We start from the raw sequence: 26,042 nt of genomic DNA, 5'->3' as shown, positions 1-26,042 counted from the left end.
ACGTGTCCCATACCTATTTTGCAACTTGGCTGGCCCAACTCATATTCAGTCCGGCCCAACTTGTGCTTCAGTACAGCGGGCTAAAATTGCGGACTGCAGGGTGGGCTTGGACTAGTACAGTGGGCCAAAATCACTTAACCAACCTGGACCCGCATTTCGGTGTTGGACAACCAGGCGCAAGGCAAAATTACTCTCTCGGAGGAAGAAGTAGCAGTAGCAGTGGCAGATGAGACATGGCTATTGCATCTACAGTTCTATCTTCAACACCTCTAATCTTGTTTTCCAGACCAAAGCTCGGTTCTTCTCTTAGGGCATGCGGCTCGTCTCTCCCACTCACCTTACCCACCCTACTCCACTCAAAAAGAACATTCTTTTATCGACACCTACCACATAAACCTTCACAGACAAACACTCGAATTTGGAGAATCTCGGCTACATCCGGAGATGTTTTGCCTTCAGACGCCCCAATTGAGACTGCCCAACGGATCGTTTCCTCTGACGACAGCGGTGTATCTACAGTCATATCCGTTCTTCTGTTCATCGCTTTTTTTGGTCTCTCCATTCTTACTATTGGGGTAAAGATTCTTCTGGTCTTGATTTTCTTTTCTTTTCTTGGGATTTTATTGATTTTTTAGTTGTCTTGTTTTCTGTTTGGTTCTGGCCGACTAAATCTTTGGTTTCGGAATGTTTCTGGATGGTTTTGGGAGCACAGGTTATCTATATAGGTGTCTCGGATTTCCTGCAGAAAAGGGAGAGAGAGAGAGAAGTTTGAGAAAGAAGAGGCCATTAAGAAGAAGAAAAAAGTGGGAAAAGAGTTCAGGTCAGGGCTAAGACAGGGCCCAGAGGATTTGGACAAAAAATTGATGATGGCGAAGATTTTGATGATTAAATTTGCATTGTACCCAAGTAAGCATCTCAATTTCTTTGTTTCCCTTTGTTGTTTTTATTTCCAATAATTTTCTCTTATCAGCTTTTAGTTGTCTAGATGATTTTTCTTTATTCCCTTCACAATTTGCTTTCAAACAATTTTTTCTAATATACCAGAGGATTATGAAATACACTCTGATTCTGTTCAATGGAAGGTGGATTGTGCCTCCATTAGCACATTCTGAAATGGCATCAAACAAGAACTTCAATAATTTAGCACAACCTTTCTAAATTAGAAAGGAGAAAATTTTGAGGTATTAAAGAGAATTATCCAAAGCTTTAAATTTCTCAGGGGAATATATATATATATACCTACAATATTAGGAGGAAAGAAAAAGGAGGGGGAAAACAAGATCCCTGAGATTTCAGATAATAATATACGTGTGAAGGCAAATAAAGAAAATTTTTACCTTAAGTCACTTGCAGTTTTTGTGACAACAAAGCTTTTACAAAGTACAAACAAAATTGACTCTCATCTACATTGTTTTTGAGGTCGAATGGGAGAAACAAGAGTTCCCCTTTGTTTGTTACTTTGTTAGAACTCTCACAGAAAAAGAAAAGAGAAAAAACACTTCTGAAAACATGCTTCCAACTGAGTATGGGTGGGGGCAAATTGTTTGTGCTAGATTTTTCTACTCTCTAACCTGTGAAAATGATCGAACAAACCATAATCCCACTAAGTACTCCTTCATATTCTGGATTTTTACAGAGTTATGTTGATCTAGTCACATCAAAAAGCTGAACTGATGGTTTCAATGTTCTTGGCCACATTCCTTATTATTACTCCATTAACCCACATAATAGCTAAGGACTGCATATTAGTTTAATTTTGATTTGGCTCTGCATTAACATGACTGTTTGAATTGTAGATGTGACATAATTCCCACATTGTACTTGTGAAAGGATTACTTCTCACATTGTATGGCTTTGTTCATTAGCCTGAATTAGTTTACGCAAATTCTTGGAGATCTTAATAACTTGATTTTGCATAAAACTTGTAAATATGGTAAGGACAGGAGGGGGTGGAATTGTGGGATTGTTGACTCTCTCTCTCTCTCTCTCTCTCTCTCTCTCTCTTCAGTGAAATGTTAATGGCTCCTTTTGAATGTCATACAATCTTCCCACATGGAAGAAAAACTAAGAGTGGAAAGTATCCCCCAATAAAACAATTTATCTTTTACCTAGTTTAAAATTTTTATTGTCTTACACTCTTACTCATAAATATCTAGTTTCAGATATGAACCATTAGCTCTTATTGTTTTAGGCATTTATCAGCAGAAATTTCAGTCACTTGTATTTAAGGTGTATTTCTGTTGACTAAAGAAGTGAACTTCCCTAAGTGTGGTCTCTCCACCCTCTCATCCTAAGTTACATCCATAAAAGGAATGGAGAAGTGAAATTTAGAGATAGGACATATAGTCTTGAAAAGTAGAAATAAATCATATAGCTGCTTTTTAGTCTCTGCTTGCAAAATTTGCTGGGTGGGGGAGAAGGGATTACAAGCTGGTTAGTGCAGCATCTATTTGGGATGCAGGAATAAAGGACAAGTACTAGAGGGGTTAATGCTTTGTACAATGGTAGTCCCAGGCTAACAAGTGCGAAAACATGGGTTCGAGTTTAAAAGCGACCACGAATAAAATCCTGGTATGGATCCTCCACCACTAGATTTGGAAGAATCAGGAATCAACAGCTGAAACTGTTGACCATAAGCTTAGTTAATTTAAGGGTCCGAGCTTTTGATGAAGTCTACTATCGACCACAGCAAACCTGGTTCAGGACCTACCAGATCATCTAACATTGAAAAGAAAAACTTGAAAGCTAGGACAACTTCCATGGATTTCAATGACCGATGGCAAATGAACAGTGGCAGAGAAGGAACAGATGTCGAGCTTCCAGTTCAGGGGAGAGCTAGCGCTTGCCATAGAAAATCCAACAATGGGAACAAAACTTCGGTGATCGAAGAATTGAATGCCAGGTTATTTCAGCTTTGCTTCAGTCAAGCTGAATAGGGGTACGAGTTGTGGCATCTTACATATTTGGGTGACAATGAAGAAATAAAAATAGAGCATGACAGACTGGTTTGGTCTTCCAGAAAGGAGGAGGAGAAGGAGAGAGAGATGGGAGGTCACGGGACTAGCGCTTTGTTCGGCTGGGAGGTCGTTGTCTATTTCCAACCAGCTGCAGTGTTAATAAACATGTTCCGATCTCATTGGAAGTGTACCTGGGCTCATACCAAACCAAGTGCAGGAAATCTGGTCTCGTAGCCAAGAGATCTTATTTGCATTGGCTCCTCACCGGGTGCCCCACAACAAATCGAAACTGGGAACATCTCCCCATGAGAAGTACTAAAGATATTCTTAATGCATGTTGAGATGTGATGTGGGGTAATACAAACCGTATATCTAAAACACGAGTTCACATCAGTGCCCCACAACGCCCCACGGCACATCCCAACCGGGTATTGGGAACATCTCCCAATGACAAGTACGGGAGATGCTCGGCACTAACAGATAAAAAAACGTCTATGACCCGTTCATCCATCATGGCAGTACTTCATGTGATTATTAAAAACCTGAGAGCCCTGTACCAGGGCTACAAAATGTATCCCTTTGTCCAAGTTAGAATCTAGTTAAGGTTGATCTTCTGACGGTACCATTTTACCCTAAAAAGAAAAGGATTGTTGTATTTTTGTTAGAAACTACCAGTTCTTTTCATTTCATTTTGTTCAACAATATGGATATGGAAGCTATTTGCAGTTTATTTATTACTATATAATAATTTGATTATTTTAAATTTAATTTAGAGTTTCACTATGGTGCATTCCCTTATGTATTGGCTGTGTGTTAAATCCAGATCTCAATCAATAAAGCTTATTTTTTATTGGTTCACATTTGATAAAATGTATGTCCATATTTAGTAAAGTGTGCTTACCATTACATTCGACCAATCACGCATCTCCCTATATGTTACAATGGATGTACCATAGATGCTGACTTTAATTTGTTAATGCTGCTCAATATCCAATTGTAATCCAAGTTTTACAAGAATCCAAGATAAACCCAACGGATAACATTTGGATCAAATTCAAATGTTAACAAATCAAATTTGGATCTAGGTATATCCAATTCCATCTTATCAAATCATATTTTTTTGCATAAGGCAGAAATATGGTAAATTGGCAGGCGGTGTATGAAAAATTAGGGAACCTTTGGTTGCATGACCTGTTTACGCTCACATATGTAAACAGCTTCAATTCACCACCTCCGGAGTCCGGAAACAATGCTTTTGGACTCAAAGGGAACGGAATGAATATATTTTGTGAATTAATGAAAAGAAACAAAACCTTCCAACGGTGAGAATTAGAAACCATCGACACTTGAGGTGGCAAATCTTCCATTGTCGGAGTCCAAAACGAAAACGAAAACAACAACCTATTAATGGCAACGATATAACAGCCAATGGCAACCAGAAAGCTCCCTATATTTGAATGGTTTAGGCTCAGTTTGGGAAGACGGTGCAAATACAAAGTTTAAAATGAACTACTAATTTGCACACTTATCAAACTGAGCCTACTTTGTATTTGTGTTATACATATTTGCATTTGCACGCTTACCAAACTGACCATTCGGTCCAAATACGTGGAAGTAGAACTGTATCTATGAAGCAATGCTTATCTAGTTGAAAGAGTGCAGCTTCAGTGCAGATGCTGAATGTTAATCTATTAATAACAACAAAATAGTAGGTGATGGCGAACAACAAATTTCCTATAGAATAATAGAACATGAAAGTTGAAACCATGATTTAGGTGCACATGACTGGTCGACTAGGAATAAGAGAAACAGAACTGAGATCTAGTGTGAAAATGAGCTTTTCTTTCACACTATTCCAAATGGGGGACAGTCGACCTAGCTTTTTCCTATTGATTTTTGTTAAAGGCAACAACTGGTTAAAGGTTTCACCGTTTCAGTGAAGTAAAACCTTGTTAAGGTTCTTGAATAAGAGAATTTCATTTCATCCCCACGCTTGAGTGTTCCTTCACGATGTCTTATGCTTCCTAGAGGCTAGAATCAAATAGAAATTCTCGTTCATGGTGCCCAGGGTTTCACAGTAATGTCTATAAACAAATACTCTTTGAATAGAGCTGATTATTTCTTCTATCAAAAAAAAAAAAAAAAGAAGAATACAGCTGATTATTGCTGTATTTAACTTGTAGAGTGCTCCAAAGTCACCGTCTGTAGAGAAGATGCACGAGACTTCAATATTTCAACCAAGGTTTAAAATATTATTACATATTGATGTGTATCAATTGATACGTATTGATTTTCAAGGTCCCAGATATGTTAAATAATGAGGCTAGGATTGTTGCATATGTTAATTAATGATGTATCGTTATTTTAAAAGAATGATTGGTTACCATGTCTACCATAGTCATAATTTTTTCTAATATCACGTCTTTCCAGCAATGTTTTAAAAATTTATCAGAACTGAAACCACTTTGGCCACCAGTTTTTGGGTCAGCAGTTCAATCATTCTATTCGAATGGATGATTTGTTTCAAATTAAAAAATAAAAAATAAAATAAAATAAAAACGGCCAAAGATCATTGTTTGGTTTGAATTGGTTGATGGATCAACCACCTGGGTCAGTGGGTTGCTGACCAAGTTAATAGTTTTTGGCCAAAAACCGGTTAAGTGTGGAACGGAACCAGTTGCCTAGACGATTCTTGAGTCAAACAGTCCAACTGGTCATGTCAACGGTGGTTTTCCTGTATTTAGTTGAACCCAAAAGGAAAAGGTTTAGACATTTGGAAGAGTCTGCTGGCCTGTGCAATGAACAGTTTCTCATTCGACAAATCAAAAACCCTCAGCCTCTAACTTTGTAGGACCTGCTGTCATAAAGTGGAACACATGCCCAAACAAAGGGGGGATTGTATGGTCACAGTTCATTTATCATGTAGTTTAAAGTGAACTCCACATACTAGCATTTTCCTATTTGGAAACTCTTGATACTTTAAACCTTGGGCTCAGTTGTAAAGAGTGCAAATACAAATATAAACAGTATTAACAATGTTTAAAATACGTATACAAGGTCTTAGACTGCACATATTTATGTTTACTCTCTTCCTAAAGTGAGACTTGATTTCAATAATAAAATCCTTCCAAATAAATGAAAATTCAAAAAGAAATTACATTCTTAAATATAGTATTTCATAAAAAAAAAATATATACTTGCCAAACAAACCAGTTGTCCGTATTTAGCAACCCACAACCTTCTAATTGAGCTTTTGGTTGGAACCTAATTCACCTGCTAGATGCCTTCTCACAGATTACTTTTCCAGTTACTGCATGGCTATCCATCGCTTGACCCACTAGCTGCCCATGGTGTTTTCATTTTTGTCAAGTTTAAATCAGCCCCCCACAACGTCTCACAGCACATTCCCACCGTGTATTGGGAACATCTCCTGATGATAACACCAGAAATAACGATATCATTATCAGGAGATGTTTCCAATACACAGCAGAGATGTGCTGTGAGATGTTGCGGGGGCTGATTTGATCTCATTTTAGGCTAGTTTCCTCTTACTAGCCTAAAATGATATCATTATTTGATCTCATTTTAGTCATGACCATGAGGCCATGACTTAAGATGTAAGACAGAACTTATTAAGGCCTATCAATGATGAACGAATTTTCAGTTTTTAGCTCTAATTAGGCCTATCAATGATATCCGTAAATCAATGACCCAACCCAATCCATCAGAGATCTCGGATTTATACCATTGGATCATATTCAGATGATGTAAATAGTAATACTATATAATTACTAAGGTAAATGAGGAAATAAATAATGCCCTATCGCCTATGCCATTCCGAAAATTGAAAAAAATTACATAAACGGCTAAACCCTATTCAGTGTGACCATTTCTGTCCTCTCTGTGGAAAGGAGACTGAATCCATCTCCCATGCTCTGCTTTCTTGTGATCACGCTAGGAGCACTTGGTTTGGGTGTAATTTCACTTTATCCCCCTTAAATGGTCCTTCCCGTGCCCTGTTTGCACATTGATGGAAATGATGGTTGATTGGTGTCAGTTAGCCTCTGGGCTTTCCGATGACTGTGACAATCTCCTAGAATATTCAGCTCTTGTGATGTGGTACATATAGAAAGCTACAAATGACTACATTATAAATAATGTTGACCGGATTTGGTGGTTTTGGGATTGTTCTTAGGTCTAATTCTAGGTCTTTTTGGGGGGGGAAGATCAATCAGGTCCTTGTAAAGCCTCCTCCCTCTTTTTGCTAAATGATTTGTGTTGAATGAGCTTGGCCTGACAAATGTGGTAGTTGAAAATGATTCACGACTGTTAATATACTTCATCAGTTCGATCTTATAATTGCTTTCCCTCTGTTTGGCATCTATTGGATGATGTTTACAGCTTATGTGGTAGTTCTGTTTCCTATCAGTGTGTCAAGAGAGGCAAATGTGCCCGCTCATCTGTTAGCTTCCGGAGGCCGGAGTGAGCAAGTTACCAATTACTGCAGTCAATTTTACTAGGAGGAGGATCTGAGGTTTGGTCTATCAGCAGGAAGTCTTCGCCCCCCCCCCCCCTAATGGTGGCTTTTATTTTAGTCTTCATTTGTTGCTTTGTTTTTGTCGGTGTTTAGTTTCAGTGTTTCTTTGGCTGTTTGCTTGTTTCGTTTTGTTTGTTTGGGTTTTCCAGTAATGAAAAGTTGTTTTAAACCAAAAAAAAAAAAAAAAACCACCACCATAATCTCTTGCTTCTACTTTTATTGTCTTTCAAATCTCTGTTTTATTCTTTCTCCATTCCTAAATCTGTATTGTCATCAAACTAGACTTGTCAAGTTTAGATGCAATTGGCAAGGTTCAAAATATCGATACACCCAATATACCAGTAGGGGCATATCAGGTGAATCGATACTTTTTTTTATTTTTTTTCTGAAACCGGTTCAAGGGGGCAATCCACCCCTTGAACTGGCCAGACCCCAATACACCCACTATAGAGGCACATCAAAGAGGTACCAGCACGATACATATCAGCCGATGCAGGCCAATACGTGTCGATACTTCAAACCTTGGTCGTTGGCCCAACCACCATATAACATACTAACATAGGGCTGTTGCTGCCTTGCTGCTAAAACAATTACCATGGCGTCGAACTTTGGACCCTAAACTGCTGCACCACCGTTGCTATCTGTGATGTCACAACAATAAGCCTACAGATATCCAATTGAGATGTAATCGTTCCACACGATGGCGCCACCACTGCTATTTGCCAGTATTGCCACAATAAGCCCACAAATTTCTAGCTAGCTACCTGCTACCATTTATTGAAACAAAGAATGAAGCTAAGAAGGAAGCTGGGGATTTTTTCCCAAAACTCGTTGATCTGTTTCCTTGAATCTAAAACTCGGATTCTGTCTGTCTGTTGTGACTGAATAGTTAATTAATTTAATCCATAAAATTTTGAATCTTCTGTTTCGGCAATCTATGTGATTATTTCTAAAAGAAATGCCATTTCTTGTTAAACCAATTGAAGTCTGATAAAACCCGACACTCAAAAAATAAAAAATCCAAAGGGAATCGAATGCAAATCTGCACTGGATCGAGTTCAGATGTAGTTAATAATTGATCAGATCAAACTCAGATTTAGGTAGCATCCAATCCCATTGCAGGCCTAGTCTTTTAAGCTCATGCTAAGTCTTTCAAGTATTTTCAGCCGATACCGGCTGATATAATGTTATCGTGTTACAGATACGGGTGTCTGATTATCTCTATCCACAGTATCGCCAGACAAAAGCACAGCACCGGCTGATGTTTGATTTTTTTTTTTACATTTGTGTAGGTTATTTCAAATTCAAATCCATGGAAATATCTCCTAATTATCAAATGAATCCATCTTAATGAGCAGTTCAACGTAACAAGCAGAATCCGACATGAATTTAGTCTTTACAAGTATAAGAATCATGATTTGTAAACATAATATAATTGACGATTAACTCGCTAAAACACTAAGAATAAACCAATAGGGTGCAAGAGCAGCATAAAAGGGGAAAAGACGGCCATACGTACAAATACATAAAATGAAATATAGAATTAACGAAGCTAGAACATGTCCTCAAATATGGGACTTGGCCGAAACAGAAATTTGTGCTTTAACAAGGCAAATAATAAAATCCCATGAGTTAAAAAGAAATTTCCTAACCTCACCTGAACACAGGCTCTCCACACGGCAATATTTGTACAGTCACGTTGACATATTCACTACCTCCTTTTCTTTACTTTTTACACCCTTAAAAACTTGTACAGTCAATTTATCTCCTCCGCAGGGGCATCAGTTGTTTCATCTGATGTCACAGCTTGGCCTGATCCTAGGTATATATCAAACTACACAATGTACAATATTTTTTGTTTTTCTTGAGTACAAGCTACAATTTATTTCCAATCGATTCATACCTGTCCAATGGATAAGCGATGGCTAGACAAGAAGAGAGAGTGAGGGAGAGCATCTCCAGCCTCAAGTTAGCTGTACAACTTCTTTCTTTCCGATGCCATCTAAGCGGGGTGTGGAGTCTGAATATTGATTCTCCTCTCTGCATGTAACAGATTCTTATTAGATATCCATTGCGGTATGCAAGAACCATTTAATGCTACAACATAATTACATTCCATGATAACTGTCCCATCCCATCTAAATTATCATTGCGGGAAAAAAAATGATGTCACCACCATAAGGTTCAAAATATCGTCACATATCGGCTGATATGTATCATATCGGAGCCATCCCAATACGCCCCTACAGGGGGTGTTTCGGGTCGGCAAGTGGTTCAGGGGGTAGACCGGCCTTAGACTGGCCCCTCTGAACCAGATTCGAAAAAACAAAATAATAGTACCGATACGCCCTACTGGTGTATTGCCCTGAATCGATATTTTGAACCTTGCACCACCATTTTCTTCATGTTAAAAGAAAAGAAGGAAATGCAACCTGGGTTGAGACCTTGTTAAATTTTAAGGGGAATGGCCCATGGACTCAGGCCTGATGCAGTAGAAAAATTTTAAATCAGGTACCTGTTTTGCAATTCTAAGTATCATCCTTTGTTTTCAAGGTAGTGCCGGCACCACCTCTATAGCCATTCAACATCATATATCCAGACATTAGAAGGTGCATAGGCTGATTGATCAGGACTTCTCAATCAACAACTCACATACAGGCCAGGCTACCCATTAGAGCTTGTATAAGATAAGCCTGTATGATAACCTATCGTTCCACTGTCGTATGTTTTATCTAATGTTCAAAACAAAGTGATTGTCCACGGATCATTAAGCTCCTATAATAGTTGGCGTACAAGAACAAGGAAGATGACATTCATCTAACAATCAAGAACATCTAAGCAATGAACCAAATACTGGTAGAGATGGCATGAAGCATCAAAACTGTGCTAGCATCACCAAGGAGAGAACCCCAAAAACCACAGAACAGGACAAATCACAATCAATCCACCAAAACAAAATTTAGAGGTTCTCTTGCTCAGTAGTGGAGACAAGTGTTAAAGAGAATAAAAACCTATTCACGGAGCCTCACCTAAAAGCCTAGCTGAGATCCATGAATAGATTTTTTTCTCTAATAAAGAGGAAGACAAAAATAGGAAAAGAAAAGCAAGAGAAGAAATGGTACCCCCAGCAGCAACAAGCTTTTCTACACGGGCAACTATATGCTTCCCGTAAGTGTACTTCTTCAGAGCATTCAAGTGAACCTTTATTCGTGAAAGTATTAGCTCACGTTGCTGGTCATCACAAGTCTCCAACACTTTCTGTACAACATAGTTTGCAAACTGATCCTTCATCATTGCCTGAGACGTCAAGCAGAAAAAAGTGGAGATTAGGTTTTGTAACCACATCCACCAAAGTGGAGAATCAGCAGCATAGTTTCTTCTCGGAAATATGGAAAGTTTAATAGCAATGTAGAATGACTTGAATTATATGACTAGATTAATGCCAAAGCTGCTGAACTTTTCCTAATGACACTCATTCAACTTAAAGGAGCTAAATGATCATTGGATGCAACACACCAAGGTCATGGAGTTGTAGCCAAAATCTCCATGAAAAAGAACAGAATATTTGGATAACACCAAGGCCATGGAGTTGTAGCCAAAATCTCCATGAAAAAGAACAGAATATTTGGATAATGTGACCCACCAGCTACAGAAGTTAGACGTCCCAAAATATAATCAACCACCCACTTAACCTAATAAGTATGATTTACTCCAAATTTTCAACATAAAATGCAAGATTAAGGAACTTGAAATTTTGCTGCAAACATATTCATCAAAAAACAAAAAGAAATGCCTGATGTCAGCCAGTTTCCACAGTCACAGTGTTTCTGCAGGGCTAACCAAAAGTATAGAACTGTAAGCATCATTGATGTTCCTGAACCAGCTCTAGTGAGCTATTATATTTTGTTCCCTTTTATGTGTGTATGTGTTGCTGTCATATTCAATAACTAAGACAAACCACAAAGAATTGTAACCACACTTAACCTAATAAGTATGATTTACTCCAAATTTTCAACATAAAATGCAAGATTAAGGAACTTGAAATTTTGCTGCAAACATATTCATCAAAAAACAAAAAGAAATGCCTGATGTCAGCCAGTTTCCAGTCACAGTGTTTCTGCAGGGCTAACCAAAAGTATAGAACTGTAAGCATCATTGATGTTCCTGAACCAGCTCTAGTGAGCTATTATATTTTGTTCCCTTTTATGTGTGTATGTGTTGCTGTCATATTCAATAACTAAGACAAACCACAAAGAATTGTAACCACACTTTCCTCGGGTGTGTGTAGCCTCTATATTTTTTGAAGAATTTATTATTTTCACATCTGCAAAAAGTTGGTTATCATATTTCTATGTTAAATATTCAGTCATTCAAAAAGGTGTCTTTTCATGCTAATAGATGCAACTCCCAGTTTGATATTAATGTCATGAATAAACCAGGAAGATAAAACATCATTGACTGCATACGTGCAGTATGATTATGTAATATAATATAGAAAAAGCAATTCACCAAGGAAACAAAATTTGAAGGCATGATACAATTATACTTTATCTTCTTAGGAAAAGAAAAAAAAAAGAAAAAAAAAACATAATATTAATAGCAAAAATTAAAAGGTATTGTGCTTTTCATGAAATCATAAATCACTTTCACTTAGCCTGGTAAAACAATCAGCTCATGCTTGATGCTCTCATTCTCATAAGATGCTTTTAAGCATCTAAACAAACTTGTGCAAATCCTTCATGTCCATCTCATACTTTATCATGTATTAGCACTCAAGTCAAATGTAATAAGTTCCATAAACCATATACAGTCAGTACTGATAAAAGGTCCATATTGAGTCAAAGAAAATCGACTTTTTCACTTTAGTTTCAAAAAAAAATAACAATAAGCAATTGATGATGACATAATCTCTCCAAGTCCAAGCAATCATCAACCACATGGAACAAACAGGCCAAAAGTGTTACCTAAATGGATGAAGAATGACAAGTATATGACCATTGGCAAGAACAAAATTAGTCCTAGTATGTTTTATTTGATCCACACATAAAACTAGAGAGAGTTGACAAACCTGCAAAGGTTCATTCTCGTCAGTTGTACCAAGCATCTCATTTACTAAAATCTGGCGTTCTGTAGGACCACCAAACGTCAAGCACTTCTCCACAACATTGGAGGCAAATTTCTGCTGGCTCATTTGAACAATTTGTCCAGCTAATTTCTTGATTATAGCAGAACGTTCATGGGGTTTTCCATGCTCCAATACATGCTGTTAAACATGTGTGGCAAATCAAAACAGGGAAATGAACATAAAACATAAACATACATTGCAGGATACTGTAGGTGGTAGTTTGAACTATTGACAGCTTATAGGTTTGTATTTATCCCAAAAAAAAAAAAGATAGCTTATAGGTTCTGAGAGCAGGAAAACTTTTAAACTCCAAAATAGGGATTTGAAAAGGCAATCAAACAGATCTGAGCAAACCAACAAAAGGTTGGAGTAAGTTTATCAATTATCATAATTACAGGTCTTTAAAAATAGATGGACTCATGCAGGAGACCCCTTCATTTCAGCAGTAACGTAAAATCCATAATTTAAACTCATCCTAATTTAGCAACAAATTTCAGTTATAAAATATTGAAGATCCCAGAGGGATGGACATGTGCAGGAGGCACCCTCAATTCAGCAGTAGATCAAAGCCATCACTTCATGGCTTCTACCATCTGCTTCAAGAAAGATCCAAATGCACTGTAAATAGTATGTTATTTTACCAAGGTGTTACTCACAAAAGCAAGAGTTGCATGATGCAACTTACAAGCTCATATTGCTTGAGAGGTTCTGGGTTGATCTCTTGTTATCCAAGAAAGAAAAGGGAAAAAAGGTACTTGTCATCTTTCTTTTATTTGTCGATTTTTAATAAAATCCTTTCCAAAATGTATCAAAATGGTAAAGCCTCAATTAAATAGTAAGTGTAAAACAATGTCTATTGTACTTGTTTCTGTCCTCCAGAAATTTGGCTTACATAGCCCTCATCCACCAAACTTTATGATGGAACAAGGCAATAGAAGGCAACAAATGGAATAACCAAAATAAAAGTCCAGGATTCTAGGCATGAAAACCCCAGAAATAAATAATTTCATGGTGAAGATAATACCATGGAAAACCATAACAGCACAGAAAACCATAATCTCCATATCCAGACATATTAACAAGTTAATTGTTCCGGAATACAACAGAAAACATGAAAATGGGACCATGTGCAATCACTAAAAACTACATAAGAATACAAAAACAGGCAGTAGATATAAAAACTCTATGAAGACAGCACACCTGAACAACATAATTCCCATATTGGTCTTGTGCCAACATACAAACAGATTGTAAAATCTCATCCATCATGATATGCTGGGTTGTTGGGTCATCACAGTGTTCCAGTACTCTCTGGTAATAAGAAAGGCATAGCATATTAGCCTCTAAAATTGTTATTTACTGAAACCCTTGGAATAACAAGATACGAAACATGTAGTTAATTAAATTGGTAAAATAATTCAGACCTGTATGACACGACAGCCATATGGATGAGTGGACAGTGTCACAACTTGGTCATAGAATGATGAGACAATAAACTGAATAGCATCTTGAGGTATGCATTCAATGCATTTCTGTATAACATGGTTTCCATTCTGGTCCCGGACACAACGCATGACATGACCATCAAGCTCTGCAACCATCTTAGTCTGTTGGTCCAAATCAACAACTTCTATTGCCTGAAACAAAGATTTGAAACAAAATTCAACCACTAAGTCAAGTCATGGCAATGTCAGTGCAATTTTAAATTGATTATGTTTCTTGTGGAATAGAAAATGGCTTGAGTAACAATGTGAAAAAGACCCCTTGGACACTAGAAACCAGAAAACGCAACCTTTTACAATATCTACTTATGTGAATTTAGGTAGGTACTTTTACACATATATGGATGAATATAAAGACCGTTAATATATTGAACATTAATACATAGCAGAAATAAAGAAAACGAAATCACCAAACCTTATGCTAAGAGAGGGAACATGCTAGAACCACATTCCCTTACACCTGCCGTTCATCTCTAATGGAACAAAGAACACAAACATGTAATGAGTGCAATTACACACATGATAGTATGACACTATGGCAGTGCCTGTTAACCTGACCAGTTGATGCAAGGCATGTTTAAGTCTATTCCAGAAGTTCAAATGCTCCACTGGAACTTAAGTAGGGTTTCTCTACTAAAACAATCAGAATGTAACATATGCCTTTGCAGAGCTATTTTGGTCAACATACAAGGATTACTTGATTAAAAACACATTTCCTCAATCCAGACATAAGCTTAAAATAGGCTAAAATAGAGACAGAAAACCTCCAATAAGAAAAATCGAAGTCATTTATCTATACCTCTCAACAGGCACAAATATAATAGATATGTATGTGCTCTATATACAACCAACAGGCTAATACTAGTTGTTGCCATAGACCGCAACCCAACCCAGCTGATTATTTTAAACCTGTCATTGACCTGGAAGGTCAGACCAGAGACCCAGTCACAATTCCAGTTTGGGTTAAGCTCTAACCTGCTATATTTTATTTAGAAAAAAAAATATATCATTGACCCAGTCAATTACCTCTGGACCTGGACAACCGAACCTTTGACCTGTATGACTTTTTGAATGGGATTCTGGTCCTTTTTTTATATTTTTTATAGTGATGGCATCATGGGTTGAACGTTCAATCATGGTTTTAAAGCACTGACCCAATCTGAGCATGAAAATACCAGATTAACATTTAGGTCAAGTTTATAAGCAGCATTCAACTTTCCCAAAGTCACAAATCTGCCAATCCATTACTTTGCAGTGTCTAAAATGTCTGCTTGGGTGGTGAAAAATACTAGAAAAGATCATGAGGGATTTCTCATGGAACCTAGGGATACTAAGAAGAACCATCTGGGGAGTGGAGAGTGCATTGCAATAGTAGGGATGATGGGAGATTAGGATTGGAGATGTTAAGGGGAATAAATCAGTGTTGAGGAAATGACTTTGGGGATTTCCCTTGGGTGGCGAAAAATACTAGAAAAGATCATGAGGGATTTCTCATGGAACCTAGGGATACTAAGAAGAACCATCTGGGGAGTGGAGAGTGCATTGCAATAGTAGGGATGATGGGAGATTAGGATTGGAGATGTTAAGGGAAATAAATCAGTGTTGAGGAAATGACTTTGGGGATTTCCCTTGGAGCAGGACAAACTGCGGCATAACATGATTAGAAGCATTCATGGGATGCTGGACTATCTGCGACTGTGAGAGCAACACCGTGTTCACCCTGGAAAGCAATCCATGGTCTACTTGTCTTGTTTTCTCATACATGTTATGGTGCCCTCTCAAGTGTGGGCTTGTCTTGTGAAAGGTCGTTGTTCTAACTTCTAATGTTTGTCTTTTCTCATATCAAAACCTATTTCCTCTTTTGTGGTTTCACAATTCCAGGTCTAAAAGAGGGTTGTGTCAGATTGGCAGCTGGCACAAAAACTTTTATCAAACTCTCAAGGTCATGGATCCTGATTCATCCTTTCTTGGGCACTGAACAGAATGGAAAGGTAAAACAGGATTCATGTAACCAACCTCATAGTTGAGACAAAGCTTTGATGATGGTGAAGAATTACCCAATGTCATTAATCTCCTAGGGTCCCTGCAATGTGTTTATTTGGATGCTTCTCTGCCAAATTGCAGAATCTAGACAGCTAACCCTGAGGTGCCTTTATGTGTTCCTTCCTTCTTCAGGATTTTAACTCTTTCCTCTCCCACCCTCAACCGTTTCTAGCTAAAGAAATATGGAATAACCACCGATGAAAAAAATAAGAAATATGGAATAGATTGGTTCCACCAAAGGTAAGAAGGGTGTTTCACAAGAAAATCAATACTTGTGATGTTCCACAAAAAGGAAACCCAACAGGTGTGAATCTCCTCATTGGTGTGCTCTATGTAATGCAAGTGAGAAAGTCTTGATATCATTTACTAATTTCTTGCTCCTTTGGTTCTAATATTTGGAGAAGGCGTCTTTTTGGTTGTAGGTGGGCGGCTCCAACAGATATGAGAACCTTGTTCAGCTCGGCTTTTATAGAAGGGCAGCTGTAATATAGGTAATTTGGGAAGAACAAAATGTGAGAATCTTCAAGGAGAAGACATGGGATATGAAACAACTTATTGAAAGTACTACAATAGAAGTAGTACACCAGGCAAAGACTTTGCCCAATTTTTTAAAAATGCAAGGGACTTTTTGTGCCCAAGGTGCAAGATGTGTGCCTTTTGGAAGTAAAGATCAAAAAGATATTTTTTAAAAGACAAGGAACTATAACTAAATTATAGTTACAGGAGGAATGCACCACCATGCTTAAAAAAAGAAAAAGAAAAAGAAACACACACACACACAAGGCATAATTTTTTTATCAGTAATAAATATTTTAACTAGTATACATATATACAAAAAATGTACACTTTAACAAAGGCACTTTCTTGGGCTGAGGCACAGGGCACACCATGCACACACCTTTTCTAAAGGGGCTACATATGGACCTAGGCAAGATACCTTGAAATTGCCTCACCTAGGCTCCTAGGCATGCCTTTCAAATCAGTAACATTGACTTCATTCTTTGTGGTGAGCCATGGATTAAGGTTTTTTCTTCTTCTCTCAAGTGTTCTGGTCACCTTTCGTGTATTCTCTTTTTTCTTTTTTTAATAAATTTTATTTTTTACTACCAAAAAAAGACTTCGACTTTGTTTGCCCTCTTCTCCATGGATGAAATCTAGATGGCATTACTTATCAAAAAAAAATGTAGAGAATGGTATTGGATAGCTTCCTCATTGACATCACGGTAACTACCACAGTCAAAATGGTCTCGACCTAGACCTAATTACATAAAAGTAAAATTTGATGGGTATTGTTTAGAAAATCTAGGGATGACAGGTATTAAAGGGGTGCTAAGAGATCACGAAGGGTCTATCTTGGCGTTACACTTAGGCCTGCAGGGACAAGGAAACTCCTTGAAAGCAGAATTATTGGCTGCACTAGAAGGGTTAAGAATCAATGTTTCGAAAAGCGTAACCGTATTGTAAATGAAAATATGCAAGCAACTTAAGGTAGTGGTGTGCGGGATGATAAAAAATAGTAAAGGACCATGGAAGTATATAAACTATATGGGGGAGATTAGACAGCTGGCAAAGGACTAATTTCTCCTGGGTCTAAATGCCAGCCAATGGGATAGCTGATGCTTTGGAAAAGCAGGGTGTAAATAGGGATAGACTGCATTGGGCTCAGTTGTAATTATTAATTGATTAAGCATGGGGTGATCTGTCACCCAATATCAGGCTACCAAATTTCTGTGCGTGCCCCTTAGGCCCTTATCTTTCAAATATTAATTAATAATAAAGTCATTGTTACTCATCAAAATAAAAAATTGCCAAAGTTGCACTGCCTTATTCAAGTCCACGACTCCAGCTAAAATAACATTTCAAAGACCATAAAAATACAAGGTTATAAGTAGGAATTGGATTGAACATGGCCATAGTTCCATCAACTTGTTCAGGTCCATAACTCCAACTTAAAATAAATGGTTCCAAGACCAAAGAATATAGAGGTGAAGAAAGAGTTGCACTGCAGAGTGGGGAGGTAGCTGTGTGGCAGTACAGAAACAAGCTACTGACTTGAGGAGGTGGAAGTGACATTTCAATGGGTTCAAAGAACAGCTAATAATATGGCTGATGAATGCAAGAGGTAGAGAGGGAGCAAATCTTTTGAGCACAATTGTATGGAAAGATGTATGGAGAGAGAAAAGTTTTTATCTCTCCAACTGATGCTTGTAATATGTACTTATTAATTTGCTAATAAAACGTTCAGTTATTGATCAAAATAGAATATAACAAACAGATGATACATGAATAAAAAAGAATATATCATTAAAAACATATAATGTTTTATAAAACACAGTAGTTTAAAAATGAGAAAGTAGGTTCATGAAAACAAGTTACCTTCTGGATCACCCGACAGCCATACATTTGAAGGCTAAGTGTCAAAACATGCCCAGTCAACTGGTTCGCTAGTTCTCTTCTCTGAGATGCAGTTCCATGCTCAAAAAACTGAAGACAACCTCAATTTATTAGCCATGTGTATGCCACTAACCTAATATAATATCCCCATTAAGAAAGCAAGAGTAAATTGTTAATTATGGCAAACTAAATGATAGCATACCTTCTGAATCACATAATTACCAAACACATCCGTCATCAATGAAAGAGCTTGAGGAATGATTTCCTGAAAAACCATATTTTTCTCCTCTATTGTGGCCGTTTCAAGTTTCTGTTGAATGAACCGGCTTCCATACTGATCAGCACTGCTCATAAAAGGATATCAAATAACACAATTCAATTCCCAGATTCCTGGATTAAACTGCCCTGAGAGGAAGAGTAACAAATACCTGAATTCAACAACATGACCTGCAATTTCTGAAAGTTCAAAACATTTGGTTTTGTTGCTCTTAAATTCTTCCAGTAGGGAGGATGCAAAGCTTTCATCCATGTTGCCACCAGCTTCAGAATGCCAGGATCCCATGACACCCCCCGTCAAGTTTCTCATACCAGGAGGAAAGCATAAACTTCGCTCATTGTGCCTAATAGGACTACCAGGTCCAACTGGAGAATTTGGGAGAAGGGGACTTGCAAGTGGACTTCCAGGATATGACATACCAAGACCAAATGCAGGGTTTCCATAGTAACCAGGACTTAGACCACCAGATTTACCAAGGAAAGGGACACCATACTGTGATTTCTGAGGTGAAAGTAATGCCCCTAGATAAGCTTTTTGGAGTCCTAGCAAATCAACATAAGAATTCCCCATATAGTTCCTGTCTAAAGAAGGGTCGTTGAGAGCTGCAACCTGTGCTGCAGCATATTCAGCTGTTTTCAAATACTGAAGATACAAAGGATCCAAGACGGGCATCTGAAGAGCACTCCCTGCTGTGTGATTCCCTATTCCATTTAGATTCTGCAACTCTGCTGCCCCAGTTAAACTTCCACCTGGAGGCAAACCTCCTAATGCTCTAGCATCCAAGCCAGAGGCTGCCATAGCGGATGCTGCTGCAACATTCTCAAACAAAGGAGGCAAGTTACCAGTTCCAAGTTGGTTTGCCATCAAAGACGACAATGCTGGATTGATGGAATACCCATTTAAACCATAGTTTAAATTATCTACATTCTGATAGTGAGGAGAACCTCCTCCCCCAGGAAGTGTAGGTGTAGAGGGTCCTTTTAAGTACGAGTTAGCAGATGACACAGCATGTTTTTGCAGTTCAACTTGCCCATCTATCAAGGAAGAGGTGTTAAATTCCATCCCAGTTCCGTTGCTTTTACCCAAATTGGAGTATGTTCCTTTTGCTGACTGAGCACCAGAAGGCATATGTAAGTGCCCAGAATCAGATCTCTTTATGTAAGGATGTTGCTTAATATGGTTCTGTCCACCTTGCAGATTAAAGAGGAAATTCTGGTGATCATCAAATTCCTGTTGAATCTGTGACCTCGTATTTTTTTCTTCATTCACTCTGCCATTTGTTGACAGGCTCATGCCAGATAAGGCAGCTACCAGATCAGCAGACTCACTCATACTAGACGAGACAACACTATTGTATGTGTTTGAGCCATTAACATTTCTCTTATCTGCTGCACCAACTCTCCCTCCCCCAACAGGTGGAAGGCAAGGACTAGGAGCCCTAGCAACAAGTTGAGGATCAGGAGTTGTGCTACGCGACAAGGAGGCACCTAAGGCAGATGCAAAAGTGTGAGAAACTGATGCACCAACATTTTGAGCCCCAGTAATGCCTTGTACATTTGGACCAGACCGTAAAGCATCAACAGATGCCAATTCATGATGCAAGGCTTCAGCAGACCCTAAACTCTCTACTCCATCGTCAAAGGCATTGCGACTAGCTGGACGAGAAGGGTGACCAGAGACAGGTGTTGCATGACCCAAATCATCCTACATTTAAAGAAAGAAGTTAATCCATCAGAAGAATCATAAACAATTATCTGACAAAGGAAAAGAAAGTGTTCCTTTTCTTTTCAGGTTCCACAACCAATAATTGATCAGTTGTCGATGGGAAAAGTTGCTGTCAATACCCAGGTCTACACTATGAATCCGAATGAATTCCCAATTAGAAAATTAGCATCTTCAGAGAGTATAGTGTGCATCAATGCAACAAAATGACAGTCACACGATATCTAAAAAAGATAAACTACAGCTAAGAAAAAAGGCAACAGAGACAAACACATATATTGAATATTCAAAACAATATTAAGATGTACAGAACACTAATCTTTAGAAGGGGGATGATAAAATAAACAAGAAAGGTGATCAAAATATATATATATATATATACAAGAAAGCCTTCCTAACTTCATATGTGATAATAAAATATACGAAAATAGAATGGTAAATGATTTGTATTATAAAACATTAGTAGTCAAAAGTTGTAGATGATGGGAGAAAATCCAATGAATTCCCCACTAATGTTAATACATATTAATATGGTCAAACACTAAGTACCATAATCTATTCCTTCTCTTATTTAGTTTGCCAGTATTAATATATCTGACTTATATGCCAGTTTTGTTTATAGTCAACTTGTATGTCATGTTATACGTTAACTACTTGGTTAGTTGTTGAAAATCATTTTCATGCCATACAATTATCAAAAAGAAATCATTTCCATCCATATATTTTTATTTGTACAACAGCTTCTCAACGAAGATATGCAGAGCATGGCAGCTTTCCAGGTTCTCTAGCCTGATACCTTGTACATCCACATCCCAAAAATAAAACAAAATAAAATAAAACCTTCACTATGGCCATAGATACAGTAATTCTGGATAAAGTGGAAAGACAGCATGGGTTTCATGTAAACAATACCAAATTGGAAGGATAAGCCTTTGTTGAGTTGGATAGCAAAATCTCCAATCATACTTTACCTTTATATGGATCATAACCTGTTCCTTTAGGAAAATGACATCAGTGCTAATAAATTTTTCTATGGTGTGTACGTGTGCATCTTGAGGAGGAGGGGAGTATTTAAACCCACCCATAGCAGCCTCAGATCAAAAAAGCTGCAATCAAGGTTCAAATATGATACCACCCGTATTGGTCATATTATATCAGATCTTTTGATGCACAATACACCAAATATAAATACTTTTGATATTTTAACTTTAAAACATTAAAACTCATGATCATGATGTGACAGGTATACTTTCACTTTGTCATATAAAAATAAAAATAAATAAATAACAGAAATTTTGATTAGCTGAACTCTTGATATGGAAAAATTAGCGTACTGAGACTATCAATACTTAAAAACTAGGCTGCAATCCCTTTTCAGCTGAAGGTATACCCCACTTGCAGATTCCAAGGAGGGCTTTTATATATAGAGGATTATTTTCAGAACATTTTAGGTATTACACCTGTCATTTCCAACACATATCCTGAACCTTGATGTTCTTGCTCATCCCAGACTTTTCTTGCAGTCACAAATAGGGTCAAATTTACTTCTGGTGAGCAAAAAAAAAAACAGTTAAGATTACAAACCAATATCCAAATGGAATTCCGGATGAGGTAATCACAATGATAACCACTGTTAAATCAACGCAATAAAACAAGATGGCAACTGTAGCTTCAGAATCAACTAGCCGAGGATCCTAGCCTCCCAACAGCTGATCTCTTGTCATGTCATCAGCCACAGTGGGCCTAGAAAACCATATGAATAAGCTGTTCAAAGAAGATTCCAGGGGTCTTTCTTATGTACTGCCTTAGTATTCAAAGGCCACCTGAGAATGCCAAGATTAACCCACTCCGTACTACCACCTCTCAGTAACCTTCAACCAATAGACCTCTTATCTTAAGTCAAGGAAGCTAACAATTTTTAAACCTTGGAGCAACAAGTATATTGGCCCTTAACAAATCCCATATCACATTCCTAACCACAAAGGCTTTACAAAACACCAATAGGACTCTTAGCTTCTCCTCCATCTGGCATACAAGGCCTAAAACCATGACAATACATCAAAAAAAGGAAGTTGAAATACAAATCAAGCTTTTCACTGCCATTCCAGCAGATTAACTTGCATCTTGATGGAAAAGAGGGTTAGGTGTTTAACATAAATAACATTGTGCTGCTCTATCTATACCATATATTTAAATTCAGAATGGACTAGGGATGTTGAAACATGAGCTCAGAATCAACTACTAGGGACAAGAATAAAATCAAGTTAACTTCAATGGGCACTAGAACCTATTAGAGTGTCATTTTCTGAGAATAGTCCACCACACTATCTAGATTGTTATAGTATCTCCTCTTTTCAAGCATCCTTCTTCCTCTCATTTATTGTTATTGAGAAGCTTTGAGTTATATATTTTCAGTATCAAGTTAATTTAAAAGAGAAAATGTAACTTATTGAAGCTATGCTCTAACCCCAGTAAAAGTCAGTGCCCTTGTCTTGGGACTTTGCTGCATATGCTTTCCTACATGAAAGCATATTGGAAAGCATATGTATCGCCCCTTTTCAAATTGAGGAAAGAAATATAAGTGACTTCTATATTAAGTTCAAGTATCACAAGGTAATAGGAGCTGCAGAAGTAGATGATAAAGGTTCCTTGAAGGTCCATAGTTAGGTCAAAATAAAATTTAAAAAAAACAATGGCTAACAGAATATGAATTCAGATTCAACAAGAAGTTGAATGAAAGCTAGTGGGCAACCAGTAATATTGATAGGTTCATAAAAGTAACCTGATAAAGAAAAGTACCAAAAGCAGAGGCGTCAGACATAAAAGGATTAAGGGACGTCTATATTTATAACAAGCACACAGACAACAGATACATTATTATTTGCAGAAGGTGAGCTGATGTAACAAGAAATAAGATCATTACATTTTGGTCCTTTCTAGCGTTTTAAGGTATAACTTTAACATCAAAAACTGAATTATTATTGAAATGTAAGAAATAGAAACAAAGATCATTTCTTGAAATCATGAAATGATTCTAATATGACCTATTTAACTCCACCTGTGTGAGCTTATCTTACACAGCCGATCCCAAGACCAGATAAAGGAGAAGCAAAGGAGGGTTGTGTCAGGTTCGTATCTGACATTAAACTCCTGCCACTCTTACAAACATGGATACTTATATGACTTCATTTCTATTTTTATCAGAACATTTACAACTATTCCACCTTAGACAATGAAAAGGTGTTCATATATGCTAAGGGATAAAACTAAAATCAACGGAATTTCGTTGAATGTAGTTTGTAAATGCTACTTAATTACCTTTATCAGTTCCAATAATTTTGATAATATATAGTTACGGAAATTACATGTTACAGGATCGTCAATATCGAGAAACAGGATGTAAACATAAAATGAAGTTTAAACAGCCCCTAACAGGAAATATAGCCTACCAAAAGAATGAGAACGCTAAACGTCAATAGATGATTCTCCTCCCCTGAGAGAGAGAGAGGGAGAGAGAGAGAGAGAGAGAGAGAGAGAGAAAGAGATTTGAACACCTCATTGACTAGAAGAGAAATATTTTTACCACCAAGGTGTTTCCCTTCAAGCCCGAAAAACAAAAAGGAAATAATAAGAAATAAACTCTGCCTTAAAAAGATAATGGATTAAAGGGAAAATAGAGCTTTTAACGGAAATCACCTGAAAAATATCTGCAAGGCTCTTCTGCCTGCTCCCTAGTCCTAATCCTGACAATCCGATCAGTCCATCCCCACCCCACTCTGCTGAAGCCTGCGGTTTCCTCGACTCGACCTCGTTCTCTTCCTTCTGCGAGTAAAACCCCGGCTGCAGAGAAAACAGCGATCGGCTGCCCTCATCATTAGCACGATTGACCTTTCTTCTATCTCCAATCCCTCCTAGCGCAGAACTCCCACTCTGAAACCGCTGTGCAAACCTCCAGTCTTCCTTGGAGAGTAACGGCGGTGGAAGCCGAGGGTTGAGATTGACGTTAGAGTAATAGTAAGAAAGGTAGGCTGGATCAGAGCGGAGCTCCTCCTCTGACAGAAGTCCATTGCCGCTCTTACCCCCGGCGAAGTCCGAAAGAGAGGCGTTGCTTCCATTGCCAAACAGACCTCCAACCGCAGTTAAGGAACCTTCAACGGTTGGGGGAGCAGAACCACTCCTGTAGAGGTTAAGCTCCCTCTCCCGATCGTTTGCATCCTGGCGCCGCTGCTCCAGAAGTAACATCCCTAGCTCCTTCCCTAAATCCTCTCCATACGATCCATCGTTGCTCCCGACTATTGGCCGCATTCCCATATCCGACAACATCTTCATCGAAACCCAGTAAGCATGTCACGAGAAAAAAAAAGGCCAATCAAGAACCCTAAACAGGGGGAAAACAACCTCGGCTTGAACTGTTAGTCACTAAAAATAACGTTTCCACAATTGAAATGCCCACTTCAAATTGAAAAAATCCGATTTTTAGCCATTAAAGCTGCTAACAAGCTCATTTCTCGATCCAAAACCTACAATCTAAAGTTGATGACCCGAAAAATCGACGATATAAACACAAAGAAGGTACAAAATGATAAATATTTCATTACTGTATACAAATTCACTCAGATAACTGCATATGGGATAGAAAAGAAAATTCTTTTGTGATTCGTATGTCTATATCGACCATCGGCGATGATTTTCGCCATTTTTGCTCTTAAACATCGCAACTTGGAAGTAAGAAATGCAGATAAAAAATCACCAAAAACTACTACAACAGTAGCTGCTGCTGCAACAAATAAACAGAAGGAGAAACGAAGGCGAGAAAAGAAAACAATGTGCTGATAGTCGGCTGATAAGCACAAGCCGTTGTGAGATTTGGACCGTTAGATTCGGGAGCTGACGGCAGAGATGGATCTGTAGAGCGATTTGTTCTTGCCGGAACCCTTTAGGGTTTTTAATTCAGGAATTAAATAGCGAGGGATTAAAATTTTCAGCGTGGTGGTATGTGTGTGAACTTTTCTTATTAATTTTTCCTAAATGCTGGGTAATTAGAAGCAGCTATCCATGGATTATGATCTATCATTCATGGCCATGGCCGACTGATAAACATTTGGGATAAAATTAAAATTTTATATTGTTTTTCTCGCGTCCTAAATTATCGACTTCATTTGCCACGTCATCACATTAAAAGATTTGCTGTTTTGCACTTGAAACGGATTAAGATTTAAGAAACGAGAAACTAGCAAACCTCTTGTGATATGATATTATTACTCAAACAGCCATTAATCTTGCTGTTGGGCAGGGGTAGTTTAGGAAGTGCAATATTTAAGAATGTAGGGATGGATGCATACTAATTCCGTAGAAAGACCTCCTCCCTACGGGCTACGGAATACGGATATGGTGGGACCAGGGAAAAGACATCTACATGACGACGTTGGACATGTCTTTTCATGGTCCACGGTCTACCACCCCAGTCCCAACCAAATAATGTCTG

General features: G+C 37.9%; 1 protein-coding gene and 1 long non-coding RNA gene across 3 annotated transcripts; one reads left to right on the top strand and one right to left on the bottom strand.

Annotated features, from left to right (window-relative positions):
* The first annotated feature begins 158 nt into the window (after window positions 1-158).
* LOC148870592 (uncharacterized) lies at window positions 159-3,725 on the top strand. Of its 2 annotated transcripts, none has more exons than XR_016107377.1 (3): window positions 159-575; window positions 713-906; window positions 2,509-3,725. It is a non-coding gene; the product is annotated as an uncharacterized LOC148870592 (long non-coding RNA). The 2 variants fall into 2 exon arrangements; XR_016107376.1 differs by having other exon boundaries at window positions 165-575; window positions 2,192-3,725.
* A 5,285-nt stretch (window positions 3,726-9,010) lies between these two features.
* On the bottom strand, window positions 9,011-25,745 carry LOC148870591 (pumilio homolog 2-like). The gene is made up of 9 exons (XM_088971391.1): window positions 24,254-25,745; window positions 18,987-20,539; window positions 18,761-18,902; window positions 18,541-18,648; window positions 14,044-14,256; window positions 13,820-13,930; window positions 12,563-12,757; window positions 10,617-10,791; window positions 9,011-9,534 (listed from the first exon to the last, which is right to left on the bottom strand). The coding sequence occupies exons 1-9, from the start codon at window positions 24,884-24,886 to the stop codon at window positions 9,497-9,499; spliced, it is 3,168 nt and encodes a 1,055-aa protein (XP_088827517.1). The 5' UTR covers window positions 24,887-25,745; the 3' UTR covers window positions 9,011-9,496.
* Window positions 25,746-26,042: the final 297 nt, after the last annotated feature.

This window comes from Nelumbo lutea, chromosome 2 (assembly GCF_056320005.1).
Source record: "Nelumbo lutea isolate HS-2025 chromosome 2, American lotus-T2T, whole genome shotgun sequence".
Classification (NCBI taxonomy): domain Eukaryota; kingdom Viridiplantae; phylum Streptophyta; class Magnoliopsida; order Proteales; family Nelumbonaceae; genus Nelumbo; species Nelumbo lutea.
This window is presented reverse-complemented; position numbering and strand designations above follow the sequence as displayed.

Excerpts from the sequence above, each read along its gene's own strand:
- LOC148870591 (XM_088971391.1), bottom strand. The coding sequence starts at position 24,886 with ATGAAGATGTTGTCGGATATGGGAATGCGGCCAATAGTCGGGAGCAAC. Across the intron at positions 18,649-18,760 it reads GTAATTATGTGATTCAGAAG|TTTTTTGAGCATGGAACTGC; the intron begins GTATGCTATCAT and ends GGTTGTCTTCAG. Across the intron at positions 13,931-14,043 it reads ATGGCTGTCGTGTCATACAG|AGAGTACTGGAACACTGTGA; the intron begins GTCTGAATTATT and ends TCTTATTACCAG.